This window comes from Thermobia domestica, chromosome 6, assembly GCF_964235325.1.
Source record: "Thermobia domestica chromosome 6, izTheDome1.hap1.1, whole genome shotgun sequence".
Taxonomy (NCBI): domain Eukaryota; kingdom Metazoa; phylum Arthropoda; class Insecta; order Zygentoma; family Lepismatidae; genus Thermobia; species Thermobia domestica.
Window position 1 is genome coordinate 30,666,515 of NC_137459.1, and position 21,152 is coordinate 30,687,666.

The following is a 21,152-nucleotide window of genomic DNA, read 5'->3' on the forward strand; positions in this document are numbered from 1 at the left end:
GAATGGAAAACAGGAGAAATGGGCATATTTTATAAACCAACTGCAGTTTTCTCTAAATACTGCTGAACATTCAGAGTTGAAATTTTCTCCATTTAGATTGTTTCTTGGGAGAGATCCTATTGATTCTTTGATGGTTAAGTGGAAAATTTCCTCTGAAGATATTGATGGCCCTAATAATGCCATTATATGGGAGCAAGCTTTAGAAAACATGCACAAAGCTTGGGAAGAGAGACGAAGGATATATAATAAGCGTACTGTTCCTGTCACCTTTGCTGTCGGTGATCGTGTTTTGATCAAATCACAGCAAAAGTCATCACTACAGGATAAGCTTACAAAATCATTAACCTTTAATTGGTGGGGTCCTGTTACTGTGATTGCTAAACCTACGGCAAATACATTAAAATGCAAAACAAACGATAATAAAATAGTCGTGACACATACTACTTTAGCTAAGCTCTACAGAGAGCCCAGAAATGTGTGTGGTGGAACCATGTAAGGAAAATTGTTGTTTGTTGAATTGTATATTTATTGTTCATGTTCATCATCATTCATTCGCTACTAACCCTTTTCATCATCATTCCATCTCATGCTCATTACTATATTGTATTGTACATATGTGTTTTGGTTTAAAAAGAAAAATATTCTGAATTTTTTTTTTTTTTTTGGAGGGGGATGTTGTGCCGTAGTGATCTTTACATTGGTATTATAGAGTAAAATGAATGAAAAAGGGATTTAATTTAAGATTAGAAACAGCGCTGTTTCCTTCTATACTGTTTCCTTCTATATTATTATTATTATTATTATTATTATTATTATTATTATTATTATTATTATTATTATTATTATTATTATTATTATTATTTTGGTAACCTATTCACCTTCCTTTTTCCTCCCTGTATTCCACTACAGTATATTTTTGCGATAGAGAGTTGGTGTTTTCTTAATTTAAATGATCTGGTATTATGGTTAGTCTTTTGTCAATGTCATGTGGTTGTTATACTTAAATTTGATTGGTTGTTTATCCTTCCGATGAAGGAGCTTTGAAATTAAGTGATTGGGCCCGTCACTTGTTCTCTTCGCTAGGTATGTGTTACACCATATGTAATATTGTGTGTAGTATATTTTATTTTGTGAATTTAAAGTTATTCTGGTTTTTTTCCGTGAGTATATATATATATAAGAAAAAAACATGTAGATAGAAAATTGATAAATATTCTAATTGAACCATCAGTTCAAATATTGGTATTGAATTTCTATAATATAAATATGTGTATTTCAAATATGGTTTATGCTGAATATGTCTTGTGATAAGGCAGGAGCCATCTTGGACTTTTTACTTCATGCAACATGTGCCTGATAAATTTTTCAGTAATTATAAATTTCTTGTGGTTTTTGCATGAATCGAAATTGTTTAAATCTACTAGTAGTTGAAAATATTTTTCAAAATTGGACAAACTTTTACGAACTTTACAAATTCGTTGTTAGATTCAACATTACGTTTATTTAAAAAAAGTAATAATAATAATAAAATTTGTTAGTTATCTGAATTTTTTTGTGTTGTTTATCAAGTAGAGTTATGTTCCTGCAACCTTTGAAGACTTATTATTATTTGTTGAACTTTAGCATACCATTCTCTTTCAGTAGCTTACATTTTTACGTGCGTTAAGCGGCGTTGTAAACCACATACCTGGCCCGGGAAACTCTTCTCGGAGGGGCTACTTGTTTGAGTAGAGGGAAGGGAACGTAAAACTTTCTTTCCTGATTTTCAAAGATTTAGTTTTTCTGGGAAGGGACGGTAATGGCAACATTACCCACCTTGGCTGTTACAAAGCAAACATCAAATGACGCAGGAATATACAAGTTAACATGGGAAACGCACAAATGAACTCCCATCTGGAGTCAATTAGATATTTTCCACATAAAAGCCAGATCACTTATCATTTAACCATGATAAAACCTACTTTTTTTTTCAATACTGACTGTTCGATAGATAAATTGTACGAAATTATTATGAAGGAATAGTTTCCATTAAAAAAATACTTTATACTAACGTAGAAAGTAGCTAATTCTTATTTAAAACAAAAGAAATAAAGAAAAATGATAATATAGAAGCACTAAAATAGATCTGAGATATATTGTTTTGTTTTATGAAGTGTTAACGTTTAAATTATCTTTGAGAATAGATAATGTTGTCTACGAAAACGTCACTATAAGTAAATCACACATTGATAACGTCATCAGAAGAGTTGCGAGAGAATTCCAGAAGCTAAAAGCTCTTCTTTCTTAAAAAAGGCACACAGCTGGAATTATTTCCAACCTAATGATCCTTTTTGTGAGCGATTTCCAATGTTGATTCTCGTGATCAAGGGAGGAAACTCGTCCAATGAAATCATTGCTTCCTATTCGATTAAAGGATCCAAGAAATGAGGTTATTCTCCAGGGAAGAAAATTGCAAAAATACTTTTGCATTTCTCGGCGCATCCGGAAATAGGTGCTTTCAAGGACGGAAATGGGGTCTCGGGAAGCTGGAGCTTGTCACGTCTAACAGCTTCATGGCTGTCACCTGGGTGATGACGTAGCAGAAGCCTCAATTCAGCTGCCAGTCATGGAATTGTCATAGCTTTCAACAGGATTCACATGAACAGAAAGAACACAACATAATTTTGTATCTCCGAATTGATTTATGGTTTAAAATGAAGTTGTTTTGTTCCAAATCAAGTTATGTTGTTTCATATTTAGCAATCATATATCTCTGATAAATTTATTTTCCACTACGTATTAAAATTGAATCGGTGAGTAGAAAAAGAAGAACATTCCAAAAATAAAGGATAACATTCCAGGATAACAATTTCTCCATAACTAAATATCCAATTCCATTACGTTTTTGGAATTTTGGAAAACAAGGTCTTAACATACGCTACAAATATCCCATACAAATATCTTTACGTAAGCAATGGCATTTCCGGTAAGCAGTTTTACTTTTCGTTTTTCAAAAGTAACGTGTTGGGGAATGTTCTTTTTCTACTCACTGATTCTTGAACTCTAAGTTTCTGTGTCATAATAGACTTGAGGATGTTTTTTTTTCTTTTTTTAATTTTCAGTACAGTTGTTTGAATTATTTTCCTATTCTATTAGGTGATTTGCATTTCCTTCAAAATCTGGAGTAGAAGACCTGAATTTGATATTCGGTGGGAATTTGTGTAGTTCGGACCCCACGTTAAGCTGAAGGTCCATTTCTCATATAGCATGGCTACTCCAAGGGACGATAAAGTTTATTCAATCAATCAACCTTAATTGAAAATCGAATCCTTGTAGTAAAATATATCTGTCAATTGATTTTTGATACATTGTTTAACTACAGCACAACGTAGGGGCAAGATGACTCAGTGGTAGAGAGATTACCTCTGGTGCAATGGGATCTCTGGTACGATCAACAACCAAGTTAGCTTGTTGTGGACATCTTGTTCGTGGGTTTTCTCTGGTGTTCCCGATCCCTCCCACTTTCTCATTCCACCAATTATTCCATCATCATTCACTTGTCTTAATCATCGTCTCCCTTAGCCTAAAGAGAATAATCATGGAACTTAAACTGAAAAAAACTTAATTTTCCATTTTTTTACAGTAGACGTTCTTTGTTTTAAAGTTACTTCTCCATAACTTTTAGAAAACCACGGGAAAAACATTAATTTCTTAAATATATGGATTAAATAAGTATTTAATGTACGATTTGAAGCTAAACACGTTATAGGCTAGGATATACAGATGGTGATCAGAAAAATGGAAACACCTGAACGAAATTGCAACTTACCAGATTAATATGGTGTCGGGCCACCTTTCGCCTTCAGAACAGCCTTGATGCGACGTGGGATGGAGGCATAGAGGTCGTGAATGGTAGCAAGGGGAATTTTACACCGTTCCTTGTGCAGGGCAACGGCCAGTTCTGTGAGAGAGGATGGAGGGGGAAATCGTCGCCGGAGTCGTGTTTCCAAGAAGGACCACAGATGTTCAATTATGTTGAGATCTGGGGATTGGGCGGACCAAGCGAGGTGTTGAACATTATCCCGATGTTCCTCAAACCACGCTGCAACAACGCCAGCTGTGTGAATGGGTGCATTATCATCCTGGAATATGGCGTCAGTGTCCGGGAACAACATCCGGACCATAGGATGCAAGTGGTCTCCTAAAATTCCGACATAATCGTTGGCAGTGATTCTTCCGCTAAGTGTGACCACAGGACCCAATGAAAACCATGATATGGCGGTCCACAGTATCACCGAGCCGCCGCCATGTTTCACAGTTGGGCGGAGACACTGCAGATCATAAGCTTCTTTGGGCGTTCTCAACACATAAACACGGCCCGTGGTTGGAAATAGGGTGAAGGATGACTCATCCGACCGTATCACACGTTTACAGTCCTCAACGGTCCAAGTTGCATGGTCGCGGCACCATTTGCGGCGTGCGAAAGCGTTATGGTCTCTGATGAGCGGTTTGGCCCGTGCAACACGACTCCGTAAGTTCATGTCATGTAATTCGCGGCGGACTGTGATTGTCGAAACAGAGTGGGGGAGGTGCTGATTGAGTTCCTGCGTCACTTGCTCCGGAGTGGCAGGACGGTTCTGTGTGACAATGCGCTTTAATACCCGGCGTGACCTGTCACTCATGATTTTCTTCCGCCCACTGTTCCGCTTCCCCGATGTGGTTTTCCCGTGTGTTGTGTAGACCGTCATCACCTTCGACACTGTCCCACGCGACACACCTAACACAGTAGCCACTGCCGTCACACTCACTCCGCATAACCGCATACCAACGATTTGCCCTGTTTGAAAATCTGAGAGGTCTCCCATTTTACACTACCTCCGTCTGCTCCAGCCACTGGACACTGCTGTTCCACTGCGCCTGACATAGTATGGAGACCGACCTAACACACCACCATCAGCGGTCCGGCGCTGCGGGCGCCATGACTACTGCGAACCCATACATCTGACGTGTTGCCAACTACAGGTGTTTCCATTTTTCTGATCACCATCTGTATATATGACATGCTATATTTTATCCTGACGTCACTTTGCGCATCTAATTAAATATACACACGTTCTGGCTCTTGTGAGCGTGAATATAGTTTTTATTGGGCATATAAATGCAAATAAATGAAAATATAGATGCATTTTCTTATTTTTTTTGTACATAAAGTTGTAAGATATCGAACACTGAACCTCTATTCAGGAACGTTAATCCATATAAATATATTAAATTTATGTGTCACATAGTTTCTTTGGGAAAATCAGTTAACATATCAGGTAAAACTATCCAATGCGCGTAGATCGAATTAAAAAAATAATAATAACATGTCTTATTATCACTTCTCTCTCCCATTTTTATTCTACTATTCATGTTTTTTGTTTACTTTTTCATGAAATAACTTTGCTTCATTCTACATCGAATAAATCTGCATTTGCTTAATAATTCCCCGTTTCTTCTGACGAAGAAGCACCTAATACAAGAACCAATGCTATTATATCAGCACAGTACATGAATGATAACTTGCTCACATGTTGTGTAGCGTGTGACGCTTATGAAGTAACTGCGTTTGTATAAAATACTTGGAATTCCCCAAAAGTAACCTTTTGTCGCTTGTTGATTGATCAAGACGCATCTATTGTGTCAGTCTCACCAGTTAAAAAGAAATGTTTCATCAGTAACTACGACGTGTGAACTATTACTTGAGCATCATTCTTGTACTTTCTATTCCTCAAGAACATTCACCCCTAGTGCTACTGTATTTCAAGATGACATATTCTTCTGGAACTTCATTTCCCAGAAGTATTCGTGCCCCCACTATGGTGACTCTGGTTTGATGTTGTCTCCAACAACATTGACCATCTCCCAAAGAACTACCCGTTTGTGGACTGTTTGCCTGACACAGAAAACCGTCCATCGGAACGATCTTCAGAAACAATTTGGAATTGACTTATGCGAAATGTAACAATAGGTGACTAATGTGAGTGTAACTCCTAGGAATAAAGCACGATTTTAGGAAGATATGTAAGATTCAAGTGAGTAAAATACACCTTATGCCTTTGTCTGCCTTTATTGTTCCTAGTACCAGTCTAGGCACAAATTTTCATGGTCCTTAGGAATAGGATTAGAATTATGAGTTTTCGACACCTATGACCATGCTAGCCCATTACGTATCAGGAATGACGTCCCTCGGCGAGCACATTACCCGAGTAGTGGACAGGAAGAAAAGAAAATGGAGAAGGAAGGAAGCAGCCTGGGATCATAATACTAGGTACCATTCCGGCATTTGCCTGGTATGAATGAGGAAATCCGCACTCAGGATGTTTGGTCTGAAAAAAGACTTTTACTTTTTTGGTCGAGTATCCCCACCGGTTATCATCGTCTCAGAAATACGAACAAACAGATTTTTCAGCATCATCTGAAATGGTTCTCTCAGATTGATCAGTTCGTACATATGTGTTTAAGAAAAAAAAATGTCGTCTGCTTTCTTAAAAATAAAGTCAAAGAAACACTAGAAATACACATCAAGAATGGTTACATGATGTATATACAGTGCATATAGATTAAAATATATTTTGTTATATTTATTTCATTTCATTATCACTTACGGGTAGTTTCAAGGATTGGTTTAAAGGAAGACTTTTTTTTTCATAATTGATTTTATCAGCACTATACTGAATTCATCTGCTTCAATATCAATGACCAGGCCAAGAAAATATGATTAAGGCATAGTTTCTAACAAAACAAAGACATATTAGGAAAATGAAGCAAGTATAGCAGCTCAGCTGAAATGGGTATTTTCGTTTTCATGACATACAATAAAAAGCGGAAAAAAATGCTTAATTTTCAAACAACACACAGAGCAAAATTAAGATAAACGTATCAACTAGGAATAAGTTTAGAAAGTAATGGAGAAGCAACACCAAAGTTCTCTAGAACACAAATATTTGTTTTTACGTTTTAATTTGCCCAGCGAGTTGAGTCCATGGTTTGCTCACAAAGCTCCATCAAGAATAAACTAAATCCTAATATCCCCATTAAAAAAAAAATCAAAACGTGAATATATCGGTACAAACACGACTTGAAAGCGATAAATTCATTAGTTGAATATTCAAAAGTTTACAGAAATTAAAACCTGGACAAGTTAGGCAATTATGTTTCATAAATGATACTAGTTAAGAAGGGAACCAGCATTTTGTTTTTAGCAATCAGGAAATTAAGAGCCCGATGGGCCATTTTCGATGATTTTGTTGGGATATATTTATTTATGGGTCAATCCATACGAAGTGGTCCAGGGGTGTTTGCTTGACCATTTACAAAAAAATATAAGACTTTGAGTGTAACAAACCTTGTGTATGAGAAAGTCAATAACACTATTCACGTTGTCGTATGCACAAGTGTTCCTGAATGGCGGCCATCATTGTTGTCGGTGGAGTGCCAATTTTTGCATTTGCAAGCGTTTACGAAAACTTCAGTTGCTCAGGACGTATGAATCAGACAAACACACACACACACACACACACACACACACAAAAAAAAAAAAGAATGTTTACAGAAGAGACTGAAGTAAACGGAGAATATATACTCTTGCTTCTAAATAAATATGCAGAGTTGCAAACCAATGCATGAAATTAAAAAAAAGTACAGACAATTACATTTTTAAAGGGGCTGTAATTTGGAATGACATGAAATGATGGGTAGTAAATTTTGTGCAAATTTTGTGCTGAATACTGTTAGATGTAAAGAGTCTGCGTAAATATCCACAGCTATGATACTACTGCCATCGTAGATTTATGGGGGTCCGAAAGTTGAAGTTTGTGGTTTTGATGCCATGTTTGGGGAGTAATATCTCAGGAGGGCAAAGTGCTAAAGATTGCTGCTTAGGCCACAAAGTAATTCTGTATGTGAATAAACTATTGCATAATAATAATAATAATAATAATAATAATAATGACTGATATTACATGGAGAAAAAAGTGAGGACATGGTAAAAAACGCGGAGAAAGAGCCCGCGTGACAATGGTCATAGCCCGGAAAAATTGAAATGTTTTGATATGCTTCATGTTAAATCTCAAACACTACGCATGGTTCAGCATTTGGGCTCGCTTTTGTTTGTGTTCATTGGCGTTTGTTCCGTGTTTCTAGCTCCATTATCACTGCCACGTCTACAGAGTAAACAATTTATCTTGACCACCCGCCATAATGGACAAACCAAAAGAGAGAGAAACGTGAAACTTTGCAAGAAGCAACTATAAGAAGGGGAACATATTTGTGTTAAACAGAAAGACTCGACAAACAGTGTTGACAACTCAATATAAAGTTATATTTCTTCAATTAACACTACGTCAGATTATTACATATTTCATATCAACGTGTCAAACGTAACCTTAAAACACTACTTTTGTTATTCAGTGTTGCAAACTGAGGATGTCACAGTATCACAAACATCCAAAGTTCGAAAGCCTCTAACGCAAATACAGCATAACGGAGATGCACAGGATAATGTACATCAAAAGTACTTTAATGTTGAATACCATGGCCATGCTATAACTTGTTTCGAATGAATAGGAACTAAGTTACTAGGGCTTGAAAATTTTAATTTTCTGAAAGCATTTATTTTTTTTAAAAAAATGCTGAGATAAGTATCATATCTAGTTATTTGTATGGTTTGTATGGATGTGTAAATTTGTTTGCTGTTTACAGCACTTCGATATCTCAAACCGTTCCGGAGATATGATACACATTGCTGAAATTTGCAATATTGCTTAAATCATGTAACTGCGAGAACTTGTAATTACAACTACTAAAAGCTTTTGCTGTAATACTATAGAAAAGAAGGGAAACAACAATCATTTTAAATATTTTCTACAAATAAGCCATATGGAGCAGGATAGATAGGTGTAATGCAACCTTGTGACCACATTAACTTCCGTAACTGGGATTGGATTTCAATGATACTTTGCTGATACATTAAGTGCCTTAATATCGCGATCCTGTTCGACGTTGGGTGCCGTAGGAACAAGGTGGAGCTAAGCCCCTTACGATATAGAAGCGGCAATGATCAGTGTGCTAGAAAGATGGAACAAACGCCGCTCGCAAGGTTTTGGTCAACTGAACACACACAAAAACGGGCGTAATTACTGAACCAAGCGTAGTTTTTGAGATCCATCAATAAATATATCAAAACATCCTTTTTTCAGGCTACGACCATTGTCACGCGCGTCCTTTCTTTACATTTTGACCATGTCCTCACTTTTTCCCCATGCAATATCAGTGTTTTTTTTGTTTTTTTTTTGCAATAGTTTATTCACATACAGAATTACTTTGTGTTTAAGCAGCAATTTTTTAGCACTTTGCCCTCCTGAGATATTACGCCCTAAACATGGCATCAAAATCACAAACTTCAACTTTCGGACCCCCACAAATCTATGGTGTGAGAAGTATCATAGGTGTGGATATTTCTACAGACTCTTTACATCAATAGTATTCATAACAAAATTTATGAACCCCTTACTTTATTCCATTCCAAATTACAATCCCATTAAAAGTGTAATTTTCTGTACTTTTTCTAGTGATTTCATGCATTGGTTTGCAACCCTGTATATTTATTTAGAAGCAAGAGTATACGTTCTCTGTTTACGCCAGTCTCTCCTCTAAACATTCGTTTCTGTTTAGAGTTCGTCTGATACGTACGTATTGAGCAAGTGTAGTTTTCGTAAACGCTTGCAAATGCTAAAATGGGCACTCCACTGACAACAAAGATGGCCGCAATTTATGAACACTTGTGCATACGACAACGTGAATAGTGTTATTGACCTTCTCATACACAAGGTTCGTTACACTCAAAGTTTTATAATTTTTGGAGATGGTCGAGCAACCATTGTCTTTATCTTTGGACCACTTCATATGGATTGACTTTTATATAAACACAGCCAATCTTCGATGATAAATTTAGTAAGAAGCCCTTAATGAATTAAAAGCACTCATAAGAAATTAAAAGCCTCCGTTTGATCGTCTGTAATGCATGTGGATATTTTAATTGCCTATTCAATAATATGATTTCTATTGAATAAGCCAGTATGTAGGGAAATACGAAAATAATTGTTGGTGAGCAATATTCATAATTAAGAATTATTTCTCAAAGCATTAGTATACAACTTTAGGTTATTTTACTTATTTCATAATACAAAGAATGGATAAAAATATGGGAACACCTAGTGTAAAAGAGGTAGCCATTTCAAACACGATTTGAGTCTCAATGGTATATGTCACCCTGCTCACTGGTACATCCTGTGAGGTATAGAATCTGTCAAATCTAACAGATGGGCCAGTTACAGTTCAGCAACCGGTCCGTGCAGGTTATTGTGAATTATCTCTGAGCTGATAGAGTTTCGAAGAGGGCAATTTGTAGGAACGCGTATGGTACGAGCTTCTGTGACGAAAGTAGCGGAAATGTTTGGTGTATTCAGAAGCACAGCCTCGAAGATCATGATTGGCCACGAGTGTTCCGGAGAAATCGCATCAGCGAAGCACCAACGTGAAGTTTGCTCGTCTGTCTCTGTCTGTGTTGCGTGACAGAGACAGACGAACTTTGGGTAGGATTGTAACCGAACAGGAGATCACCATGGCGCAAAAAGTCACAGCTGAGCTCAATGCAGTGCTTATAAACCCTGCTAGCTTTAAAACAGTAGGAACAGAACTCCACAAGCAGGGTATTTATAGCAGATCTGCAATTCCCAAAGCACTCGTGATGGTTGACCATTCTGCTATACGGAGGCAGTAATGCAACGCCCATGAAAACTGGACAATGTAGCAGTGGAAGACTGTCATCTGGTCAGATTAGTGTTCCTTCATATTGTTTCCAACTACCGACCGAGTTTACGTGTGAAGAACGCCAGCACAAGCGCACGATACAGACTGTCTGCTACCAAGAGACGGTAGCGGTGGTTCAGTGTTGATTTGGGCAGCCATATCCTGGTATTTTGCCGGACCGTCATCACCCTGCATGGACATGTCACTGCCATTTACTGCGTAACCATTCAAAGTAACAGGGTTCCTGTTCATACAGCTCACATCGACTAGGACTGGTTTGATGAGCACGAAGATGAAGTTTGACATGTGTCATGGCCTTCACAATTGACAGACAATATCATTGAACCCTTGTGGTCAGTTTTGGAGACCAAGGTGCTAGCTTGCTACCCACCACCGTCGTCTCTACAACAACTTACAACTGATTTGGTTGAAGACCGTATAGCAGCCGTGACAACCATAATAAGCAACATGTATTTCTCAATTCCCTGTTGACTGCAGGGCGTTCTACGGGCCAAAGGTGGTCCTACTTGGTATTAATAAATGTAATGTGCATTTTTAGATGTTTCCATCTTTTTGTCCTTCCTCTGTATAATAAATAAATAAATATGACTATTTAGCAGGTACTCACGCACTGAGGATATCTATAAAATTCGCCAATGAATTCTCGGCGCAGAGATGTACTTACCTGAAAACAGAGAAAAAACATAATTACAAGATTAGACAATAATACTCAACAAATTTTACTATATTATAACTTACTAGATAAAATATTTATTCTTGTAAGTGTATGATAATGCAGTGATATACTAGTGTACAAATACATAAGTGTGCATGCAATTTTCATGCACTGAATATAATTCAATGCATAACTGGATAACGATACTAATATAATATTGCTTAGGATAATGGTTGCATATAGTAGGCCTAATAAATGTTGATGACTAAGCAGGAATTAAAACTACTCGAAGAGAGCCATAGGTATGCGTCAGTAAAAGAAAAAAAAGTGGGGTTGAAACAATTATAAGAATTGTAAGAACACAAGTCTCGTATAAAAGTGGACCGCGATGAGACCTCATGTGTTAGTGGGTTTGTGCACGAAAGTGTGTATTGCCGTTGCATATTGTTATATGAGTTTTCTTCTGAATGTTTTCTGAATACTTTTAGTTACAATATGTACGTCTTATGCTCCTCTATCTTCTAAGCTATTGATTCTACGAAAAGAAAGGTGTATAAACTATTTCCATAAGAAATCTAATGTAAATTAATTTTGTACTTTTTTTTTTTTTTTTTGCTAAACACTATGGTTTCTGAAAAAATAAGAAACAACTTTAAAAAAAACTTTACAACCCGCTATCTCCATTGGAGACTTTTAGTATGTCGTTTAGGAAATTCGTACAAAACTGTACCATATTTCAAAACTACACTATTTTGTTTCTCTAATAAGCATTTTTTGACCTTCACTGACTGGATTATAAGTCATTTTGGATCTTTTGAGGAGCTGTACTTTATGGCGTTGAAAAATAGGGAACTTATGTATCATGTATACGCAGCTTAATTTCCATTTAACTTTGTTAATTCCTTTTGTGCTATGTGATTAGTTATTTGTCCGTAAATGCCTTAGCCGTCATATCGGAAACAAAAGCAAATGCTTGTTATTGTGAAGGTATCAGCGAAACGAGACTCCCGATGAAAATAACACTTTGTCTGTAGTGCACACTGTTGTGCAATTAGAAATTTGCAAAATTCACTAGACACAGATGTGGTTGCACCTAATCACGCTCGCTACGACCTAAGTCATGAATCAATAATGACTAATCTCATGAGATTTTCTCGGTCCAGCCACAAAAGCTAACAAGTGCCGTCTCGTTCAATTGCGGAATAGTTGATTACAATAATCCAATACATCATTTCTCTATTACTGGTCTTTAGTTAACGATTTTTGTTTCTACAGGATAGGCCAAAAGTCATAGAAACGAATGAATAATAATAATAATAATAATAATAATAATAATAATAATAAAAGTTATTCACAGCTATAGCCCCTTTGACTTTCACTCCATCATGTATTAGCAGACCGTTATTTCTTACGTCAATTATTAATTCATTTTGCTTATATACTGGCGTAACTTTTCGTTCTTCAACAGGTTACATGAGGTAACAAAAGGTATTTGAAATTTAGCAAATGCACTTGATTGATTCGAGTTTTACGGTCCCCTTCAGCACCGAAGCTATATACGAGACGCAGACCTACAGCTTAGCGCGAGATCCGAACCACATGAACTCCAACCGTGAATCGAAGCTGGATCTCCCGCAACGAAAGGGCATATGCTAACAAAAAGTTCGTTAACACGTACAGAAAACAAAATATATATATACAGGGACAACAATACTGAAAGAAATGAATTACATAAGTAGAATTTTTTGAAGTAAATTGAAAATTCAACACCATCATTACACACTACGTGCAGGCAATGGCTTGATCCAGAAAAACGACTGCCGTATTGAACAGAAAAGAGAAACGGTGCAGAAAAACAGAGAAATACTTGTTACTGCCGTTAGATACCGATGAATACCTCAGTTACTAAGCGTGCATTAACATCACAAAACCTAACTAAATTTGGAGTGATGGTTCCGCGTAGCGTAGTCGCTATGACGTTCATGTTTGGTGTAAGAGTTCCCGGGTTTGATTATAGGTGGGACAGTCTGTCGAAAAAGTATGAAAAGGTTTACAGGCCAACCATCTTGAGCAAAGTTTTCCTGGGTTTTCCGCATTCACACCAGGCAAATGTCGGGATGATACAGATCCCAGGTATTCCTCGCTTCTAGGAAAACCTGTGCCTCTGGGATGTCGTGCGCATTGTCTTAAGCCACATTGCCACGTTAAATGAATCTTGTAGCTGTCATAAAAAAAAAGAACTTGCAACCCGATCTTTCTATTTACTCTTTACATGTTGCAACTTCTTGAAAGTAAGAAACGTTTCACCACACATGCAGCACTGCACTATAGTGGACAAACAGTGAACCTCCTCATTAAAAACGCGTATTTTGGCGCACTACCCCTCCCTGCCCAAAAGAGTCCGTTGTTTCGGAAGCGGCGAAACTGTTTTTTTTTTCTTTTATGTTAGCGGGAGGGCGATAGCAGGTAGCAAGCAAGACGTTCCAGAAAGTTGTGCATCGTTCAACTCCTTGCAAGATGGAAAAAAAATCTTTTGTGACCCTTTCAAGACTATGCGTACATGGTGAAATATGGTAGGGTTTCAAGATTTTTTTTTATGGCAGCTACAAGTTCTTCTAACGTGGCAATGTGGCTTCATATATATGGAAATGCATCTGGAATGTCTTCAAGAGGAGCGAGTGGAAGTGCATCTGCTCTCTTAACCTATTTCCTCATATCACTATCAGCCTCGTAAAGTGGAGCCAATCCAATATATTGTACTTTTCTCCATTTGGGTTGGGCAAAAAGAAACAAACAAACGCTCAAGGTCGCTTGCTGGAATGTTTGTCTTGTAGCGTTTATTGCCGCTTGTTCAAAGTCAGTCATAAATTCTTGCACACGAAACTGAAAGCAACAATTTATTATTATTATTATTATTATTATTATTATTATTATTATTATTATTATTATTATTATTATTATTATTATTATTTGCTGAAGCATGAGTGTGTACAATGACTGAGTTTTGCTTTGCAATAAGCAGAAGAGAAGTTGAGAAAAATGTCCGAAATGCTTTCCGTGCAATGTATATAACTATGGACAAATTTCAAATGTTCCATTGTCACTATCTTTCTTGGTTATTTTTATACATACTCGAACAAATATGAGGTAAGATGTTTTGTTGCATTGGTCATAGTAATGTACAGTCACGAACATTAAGAAATGGAAGTTGGAGGCATAAGAAATAATGGCTTCAGCCTCCATTTAGTAATGTTCGTGACTATACAGTGACTCAACTATTCTGCCCTCTAGTTAGTATGCGTCCGGCCTAAGTGTGCTCTTACGTCACACAATAGCCTGTTGGAAATTGTTGTATTTTGCATAATATCGTTCCCAACAAACATATTTCACATTATATCTTGAAAACAAACAAACAAACTAGAAAACGTGTTATGCAAGGATCTTTAGTAATGAAAGCAGACTATAGAACATGACACCAGATTAACGAAGTGTGATTTAACTGGAATGTTTCATGCTTTGTATATTTTTCACATTCAGCTGAAATTTCACCTCGAATACTGCAGATTACAAAAACAGTAAAGTACAGTTCCTTCGTTGCTAAGCTGTTAGCATACGCAACTTTCGAGAGGGAGACCAGATTCGATTCCCAGAGGGAGCTCATGTCGTTTGTATCCCACGTTAACCTGTAGGTCCACGTCTCACGTAGTTTCGTTACTGAAAAGGGGCGCTGAAAACTGAAAACCCAATCCAAAGAGTTAAATATGTTTTTCCCTTTAAATATTAAAGAAAAACACATATTATGATCGCTGTTTTAATATTGATTCTTACAATTGATATTGGTAAGTTTATTTTCCGAAGCTTATGAATATTAATGAGTATAGGTTAAATTACCCAACATCACACAACCTGGTTGTATTATAACGTAAATCCATAACAATCTCACTGAAACGTAAAATCATAACCGGAGAAAATAAACGTGTTACTCTCCTAATATAAACATTATTAGGCAATGAACTCTGTTTAATTTGAGCTTTATATACGGGTCGTTCAGAGCAGAAGAGACTCAATTCCAGTTTCCAAAAGTTGTGTGAAAGAAGATAAAAGGTTGCGCGCTCTGCTTAAATATATGGAAATTTGAACATTTTAAACGCAGTAAATGAGTTGTTTAGAATACCTGGGTATGAATTATCGAAACACTGAAAAGAGCTCCTGGTAAAAATCTTAAAATATGAAAAACCCAAAATCACCAAAAAGTGGAGTTGAATCCCTTGTGCACTTAGTAACACGAAACACGAAACACGAAATGAAATGAAGCAAAGTCTTTCAGTTTAACGCCCCACGATTATACCGTTTAGGCGAAGAGAGACGAATGATTAAGGCATGTGAATGATGATAGAAAATTTGGTGGAATGAAAATGTAAGACGAAATGGGAGTACTCGGCGAAAACCCAAGAAAAAAAAAACAGATGTTGTACACCACAAATTTATTTGGCTGGGAGTCGAACTAAGGACCCAACTCACCAGAGGTAAGAGTTCTTACCACTGAACCACAGCGCCACCTGTCGACACGCAAATGGCTACTGAGGTATTTTTGGTAGCTGATAAACAAACCCTTCTCCTTTCGCTTTCTCTTTGAAAGTTGCTGATATTTTGGACATATCATGTTCTTTCTTCAATATAATATATATATATATATATATATATATATATATATATATATATATATATATATATATATATATATAATGAGAGTTGAAATGTGCAAAATCTTACAGTTTAACATCCCATGATTATGCCCGTTAGGCTAAGGAAGACTGGTAATTAAGGGAAGTGAATGATGGGAAAATTGGCGCACGGAGAGAGTGGAAATACCTCGAGTAAACCCACGGGCACGATGTTGTCCACTACGATGTTGTTATTGACCGGGGATCGAATCACGGACCCCATGTACCAGAGGTAAGCATTCTACTTGTATCACTGAGCAACCATGCAGTCAAAATCAGCACGTTTCGAACCGGCAGAATAACTTTTCATATTACTTTTTCGAGACTCGATGAACTTCGTTTTCTAACAATGTTAATGTTTTATTTCAGGTCATAAACCCAATGCAGCAGAATGACGATTGCTCATTGAGTCGTGTAAGATTACAAGATAAGTCTGAATGAAGACAGTGCTGCTCCATAGTCATTGGCATATCCATCGTCCCAGTGGCGTATGCTGTTCACAAAGGAAACATAAGAGGTAATGCGTGATATGTTCCAGTACATTCGATATTTACACTTTCAAGTAGCAAATCTGTGTAAACCTTATTTTTATACTGTGGAAGTTATTTTAAATCCTTACAGGTATGAAAGAAGGGTATACCATTTTTTGTTGCTTACGATGTGAATGGGGCAGCCGGGATAGAGTTAACCATTACTTGCGGGAAACATGGCCATCATGACAAGAACATGTTCGAGGAATCAAGAACATATCGCATTAAAAACTCATGAACTCTGAAGATGTTTTCCGTCTTCAACTATGATGGAAATCTTCGTCAAAACATTAAATTGAGATAATCCAGCTTTCAAATTTCTGAAGACAAAATTCCCAAGCGTAAGTGACGCAAAGATAACAAAAGCGTGTTCATTGGCTCACATATAAGAACTATCATGTAGGATAGTGAGTTTGAATAAAATTGCCTGACATAGAAAATGCAGCGTGGTATGCATTTAACCTAATGTGCTCTAATTTCCTTAGTAATACTAAACCACCAAATTACGAAACTATTATTAGTAACCTGATGCATTGCTTTCGAATCATGAGATGTAACGTGTTTCTGAAATTACATGTTTTGAATTCAGATTGGAACTTACTTTTACAAACTTCAGGGGCTGTTGGTGATGAATATGAATTCCTACAGGGTGTTACAAGGTTTGGGAAGCGGTTCAGTGGACGACGAAACAGCAGTATGCTTGCTAAATTTTGTTGCTATATCATCAAGGAAACGCTTTCAGATACATACAAGGGAAATAACCATAATTACTTCTGGGGGAATTTATATAGACTTTTGTTTGTATACGTAAATGCCTTTTTTACGTTTGTGGAACAAAGTGTCATGTAACCGCACAATATAAATTGTACGTATTAGAAAAAAAACGAACATCACATATCGATTTAGAACCTATAACTTCCTTAAAGTCATATATTTTCAACTAAAGAACATTTTCGCAGAATTTTGTGTAGTCTTTTGTTTGTATACGTAAAATGTCTGACTCATGCCTGTATAACAAAATGCCACAAACGTCTTAGGAGAAAATTGGCTTCACATATCGAACTAGTACGTCTAATTTAGTTAAAATCACCTATGTTCAACTAAAAGACAAAATAGGTCCTCAGTTTTTTTTTTTTTTTTTTTTTTTTTTTTTTTTTTTTTTTTTTTTACAATCTTATTAATGTCTGTTAATACATCAGAATCAAAGAAATAAGTGAGAACTTCTACATACAAAGCTTCTGGAGAGTAATGCTGAACTGGACAAATGACGGTGGGAATTGTGATTTCTTGCCGGCGAAACAAGATTTCACTTGCAAATTGCAGGGAGGCAGATACTACATGTTGAAGGTCATATTTATTTTGGATTCAACAAAACATCGAAGCTAAATTAAATCAATTACTTATGTGAAGTAAATGTTAATTATTTAGCTTTCCATCATTGAATCCGCTCCAAATGTAGTTAAGAAGCAAGTAAACAAATTTCAGGAACAAACTTCTAATGAGAATGGGAATTGAGAAATAAAACTTTACTTCACATTATGTGTATTTCTAAACTCCTGGTTTTCCGTTTATAAGAAGAGATTATTTTCTTGCACTTCAGTTAACTAGCTCTAGAAGTAGCAAGTTTGTGAAGTTCTTCAGTTTCTTGTGTGCATAGTGAACAATTAATATTGAAAAAATGTCTATGCTGAACTTCCTACTGTAAGCTTTCATTTCTTCTTCTATATTAGTTACATAAATAAATGCAAATGCTAAGGTGCCAGTGGCGGATTTAGCCCGGGGCTGGGGGGGCGAGGCCTCCAGTTTCTTGAGTGACAAAAATAATTTAAGCTATTATTTATATATTTTTGTAAGTTTATAGTAAACTAATGGTGTACTTACGATAGTCTGGAGTCTAGCTGCTCCCGCCCCTAGCTTTTGTATTCTATATCCGCCATTGAAGGTGGCTATAGACAGTCCAACACAAGAGGCTATAGTTTGAACCGTAACCTGCTTTCATTGTAGTAAATGCAGTTACACTGTGTACCAAAATATTGGAAGACTTCTGACTCAACTTTGCATATAATCCGATAATTTATTTCACAATAGAACATCTTTGAAGCACTCAAATAAATGGATTTGCTTATTTGTATAGCATGATAATTTCCGGATATTGAGTTGAATTTAACGTAGAAAATATATATATATATCGATAATTTATTCTAGGAAGCTTTTTAGTAAAAAGAGAAAATAACTGTTCATAATGACAAAGGAATAAAATTTCTGGTTCGCATGGCACAGAGTGTTAGGAGAAAGAAAATAATATAAAAGAGGAAACGGGAGAAAACCTAACAGAATAATTTAAATTCGTATGACTAATTAAGGAGTTGTTGTTCGTAAGTTCATTACTTTTGTCCTGTGGAAGCTTTTCTCCCCAGGGAGGTTCTCCGAGATGGAATACCATAAAGTTCCTTCTGTTTACTCTGCTCTCAATTTGTCAATAATTCAGCTCTACTGCTGTTAGTTAATATGGATTCAGGACTAGATAGAGCTTAGAGGACGCACATACATTTCTTTGAAATACGCAAACCTTGTATTTGATGTAAGAAAAAGAGAACGAAAACAATACCGCAGCCTCTTTCTAATTATATCCAATTCAAATATGGATATTTTTTAATTAAAATACTCGCGATCAGGAATTTAAAACAAAACCAGTTGAGAATGCTCCAAGAGCATTGCCAGAACGAAATAAAAGAATGGAGAGGTGGCTCGGGAAGGATAACTGTGATTGTTCCTAAATGTAAAAGTGAATCTTTTTATCTGCACTTCCTTCTGTTCTTCACAAAAAAAAAAAAAAAAAAAAAAAATCGCAAAATATCATCTTTCTATGACTTACTGTTCCCGAGGTATGGCTCCTTAAATTTCCCGAAATTCGAAAATGCTTGCCAATATGTCAGGAACAGTGGCCAATCGGACACCGGTTACTATTTGGTACCAAAACGTTCACTATTTTCTTAGGTATTGATCAATACCAATATGATATCTCTATGACATATGGTTCCTGAGATATGACTCCTTAAATCTACGGAAATCGGAACTGGTTTTTGGCCAATATCTCGGAAACGGTAAGTCATAGAGAGATGATATTGGCGTTAATCAATACCTAAAAGTATGGTAAACACTTTTTTACCGATATTAATTAGTGGCCACTCGCCAAACAAGTGACCAGTTGGGCAGTGGTCACCGGTTACTATTTGGTACCAAAATATTCACCATCCTCTTAGGTATTGATAAACACCAATATCATCTCTCCATAACTTATGGTTCCCGAGATATGGCTCCTTAAATCTCCGGAAATCTACGTCTGGCAAGATAGCTTCCCGACTTTAGAAAATTGAAACAATGACTAAGTCATTCGTTTGTACTACGTTTGTACCGTTTGTACCGAAAATATTTTCGTTTGTACCATTTTCCTTATAGAGTTACTTGAGAGGTCAACTCGGAGGGGGGACTTTCTTGTCGCCAAGATAGCCCCCCGTATCACAGCACAAAATTTGAAATGCAATACACCATATGAAAGCAAATCGTTTGTACCATTAAAAGTTTTGTTTGTACCCTGATAGTTTTCGAGAAAGAGGGGATGACATTTGGGGGGCTATCTTGTACGCAAGATAGGCCCCGTAATGTGTACTTTTCCACGCCCATTAATAAGTAATATGTGTTTTTTCATGTGAATTTAAGTATTATGTGTTCATTTATATTTAGAGTATGTGTATTTAGAATTCTGGTTGTGCGTATCCAAATAATAATAATAATAATAATAATAATAATAATAATAATAATAATAATAATAATAATAATAATAATAAACATTTTGGAAATAACTCAACGTTAAAATTGAATCGGCGAGTGGGAAAAAAGTGTGAGTCCAAAATAAGCCATTTTGAGGTAGAGGCAAAAATAACAAAAGAAATGTAGAACTACAAGTTGTAATGAAGAGCAGTACAATTTGCAAGACATCGCATATTATATCAGAATGCTATAATGTCGACTGTATATTTGTGGTATTAACAAACGAAAGTTCTTTTTTCAAATATCTGCGCTATTTGGACTAGTATACTTTTCTACTCACCGATTTAGTTAAATTTTCTCTATTTCTACAATTTCCGTAAGTTAATACCGTAAAAATAATAGCAAAGTGTGTACAAATTCAGAAATAACTGTATTGACAGAAATAATCTTAAAAACAGAAAATTAAAAAAAAAAAATGATACCTAAATCTAAGCTGCGTCCTTCCATATTTCAGCTTTACACAAACTGAAAAAAAATCAACTGTTTATATCTGTCACATTAGCGGCTCGAGAAGCTCGCCGCTTTCATAGACAAAAGCCGAAAGGAAGTAGGCCATTGTTG

The 21,152-nt window shown here is 36.3% G+C and overlaps 2 protein-coding genes across 6 annotated transcripts in view; one reads left to right on the plus strand and one right to left on the minus strand.

Annotated features, from left to right (window-relative positions):
* Positions 1-21,152, minus strand: part of LOC145687918 (metabotropic glutamate receptor 8-like) — a 1,213,247-nt gene that overhangs the window by 566,727 nt on the left and 625,368 nt on the right. The window lies entirely within an intron of this gene.
* LOC145687919 (uncharacterized) overlaps positions 1-21,152 on the plus strand; it is a 307,907-nt gene that overhangs the window by 106,584 nt on the left and 180,171 nt on the right. For 2 of the 4 annotated variants that reach the window (XR_014131811.1, XR_014131810.1), the window contains exon 2: positions 16,600-16,747. Coding sequence is in view for 2 of the 4 variants with exons in the window: in XM_081761479.1 (XP_081617605.1) it covers positions 16,600-16,671 (72 nt within the window). In the remaining 2 variants the exon portion in view is untranslated. Of the gene's footprint in view, positions 1-16,599; positions 17,871-21,152 lie in introns of those variants that run through there. The other 2 variants (XM_081761479.1, XM_081761478.1) reach the window with 1 other exon arrangement.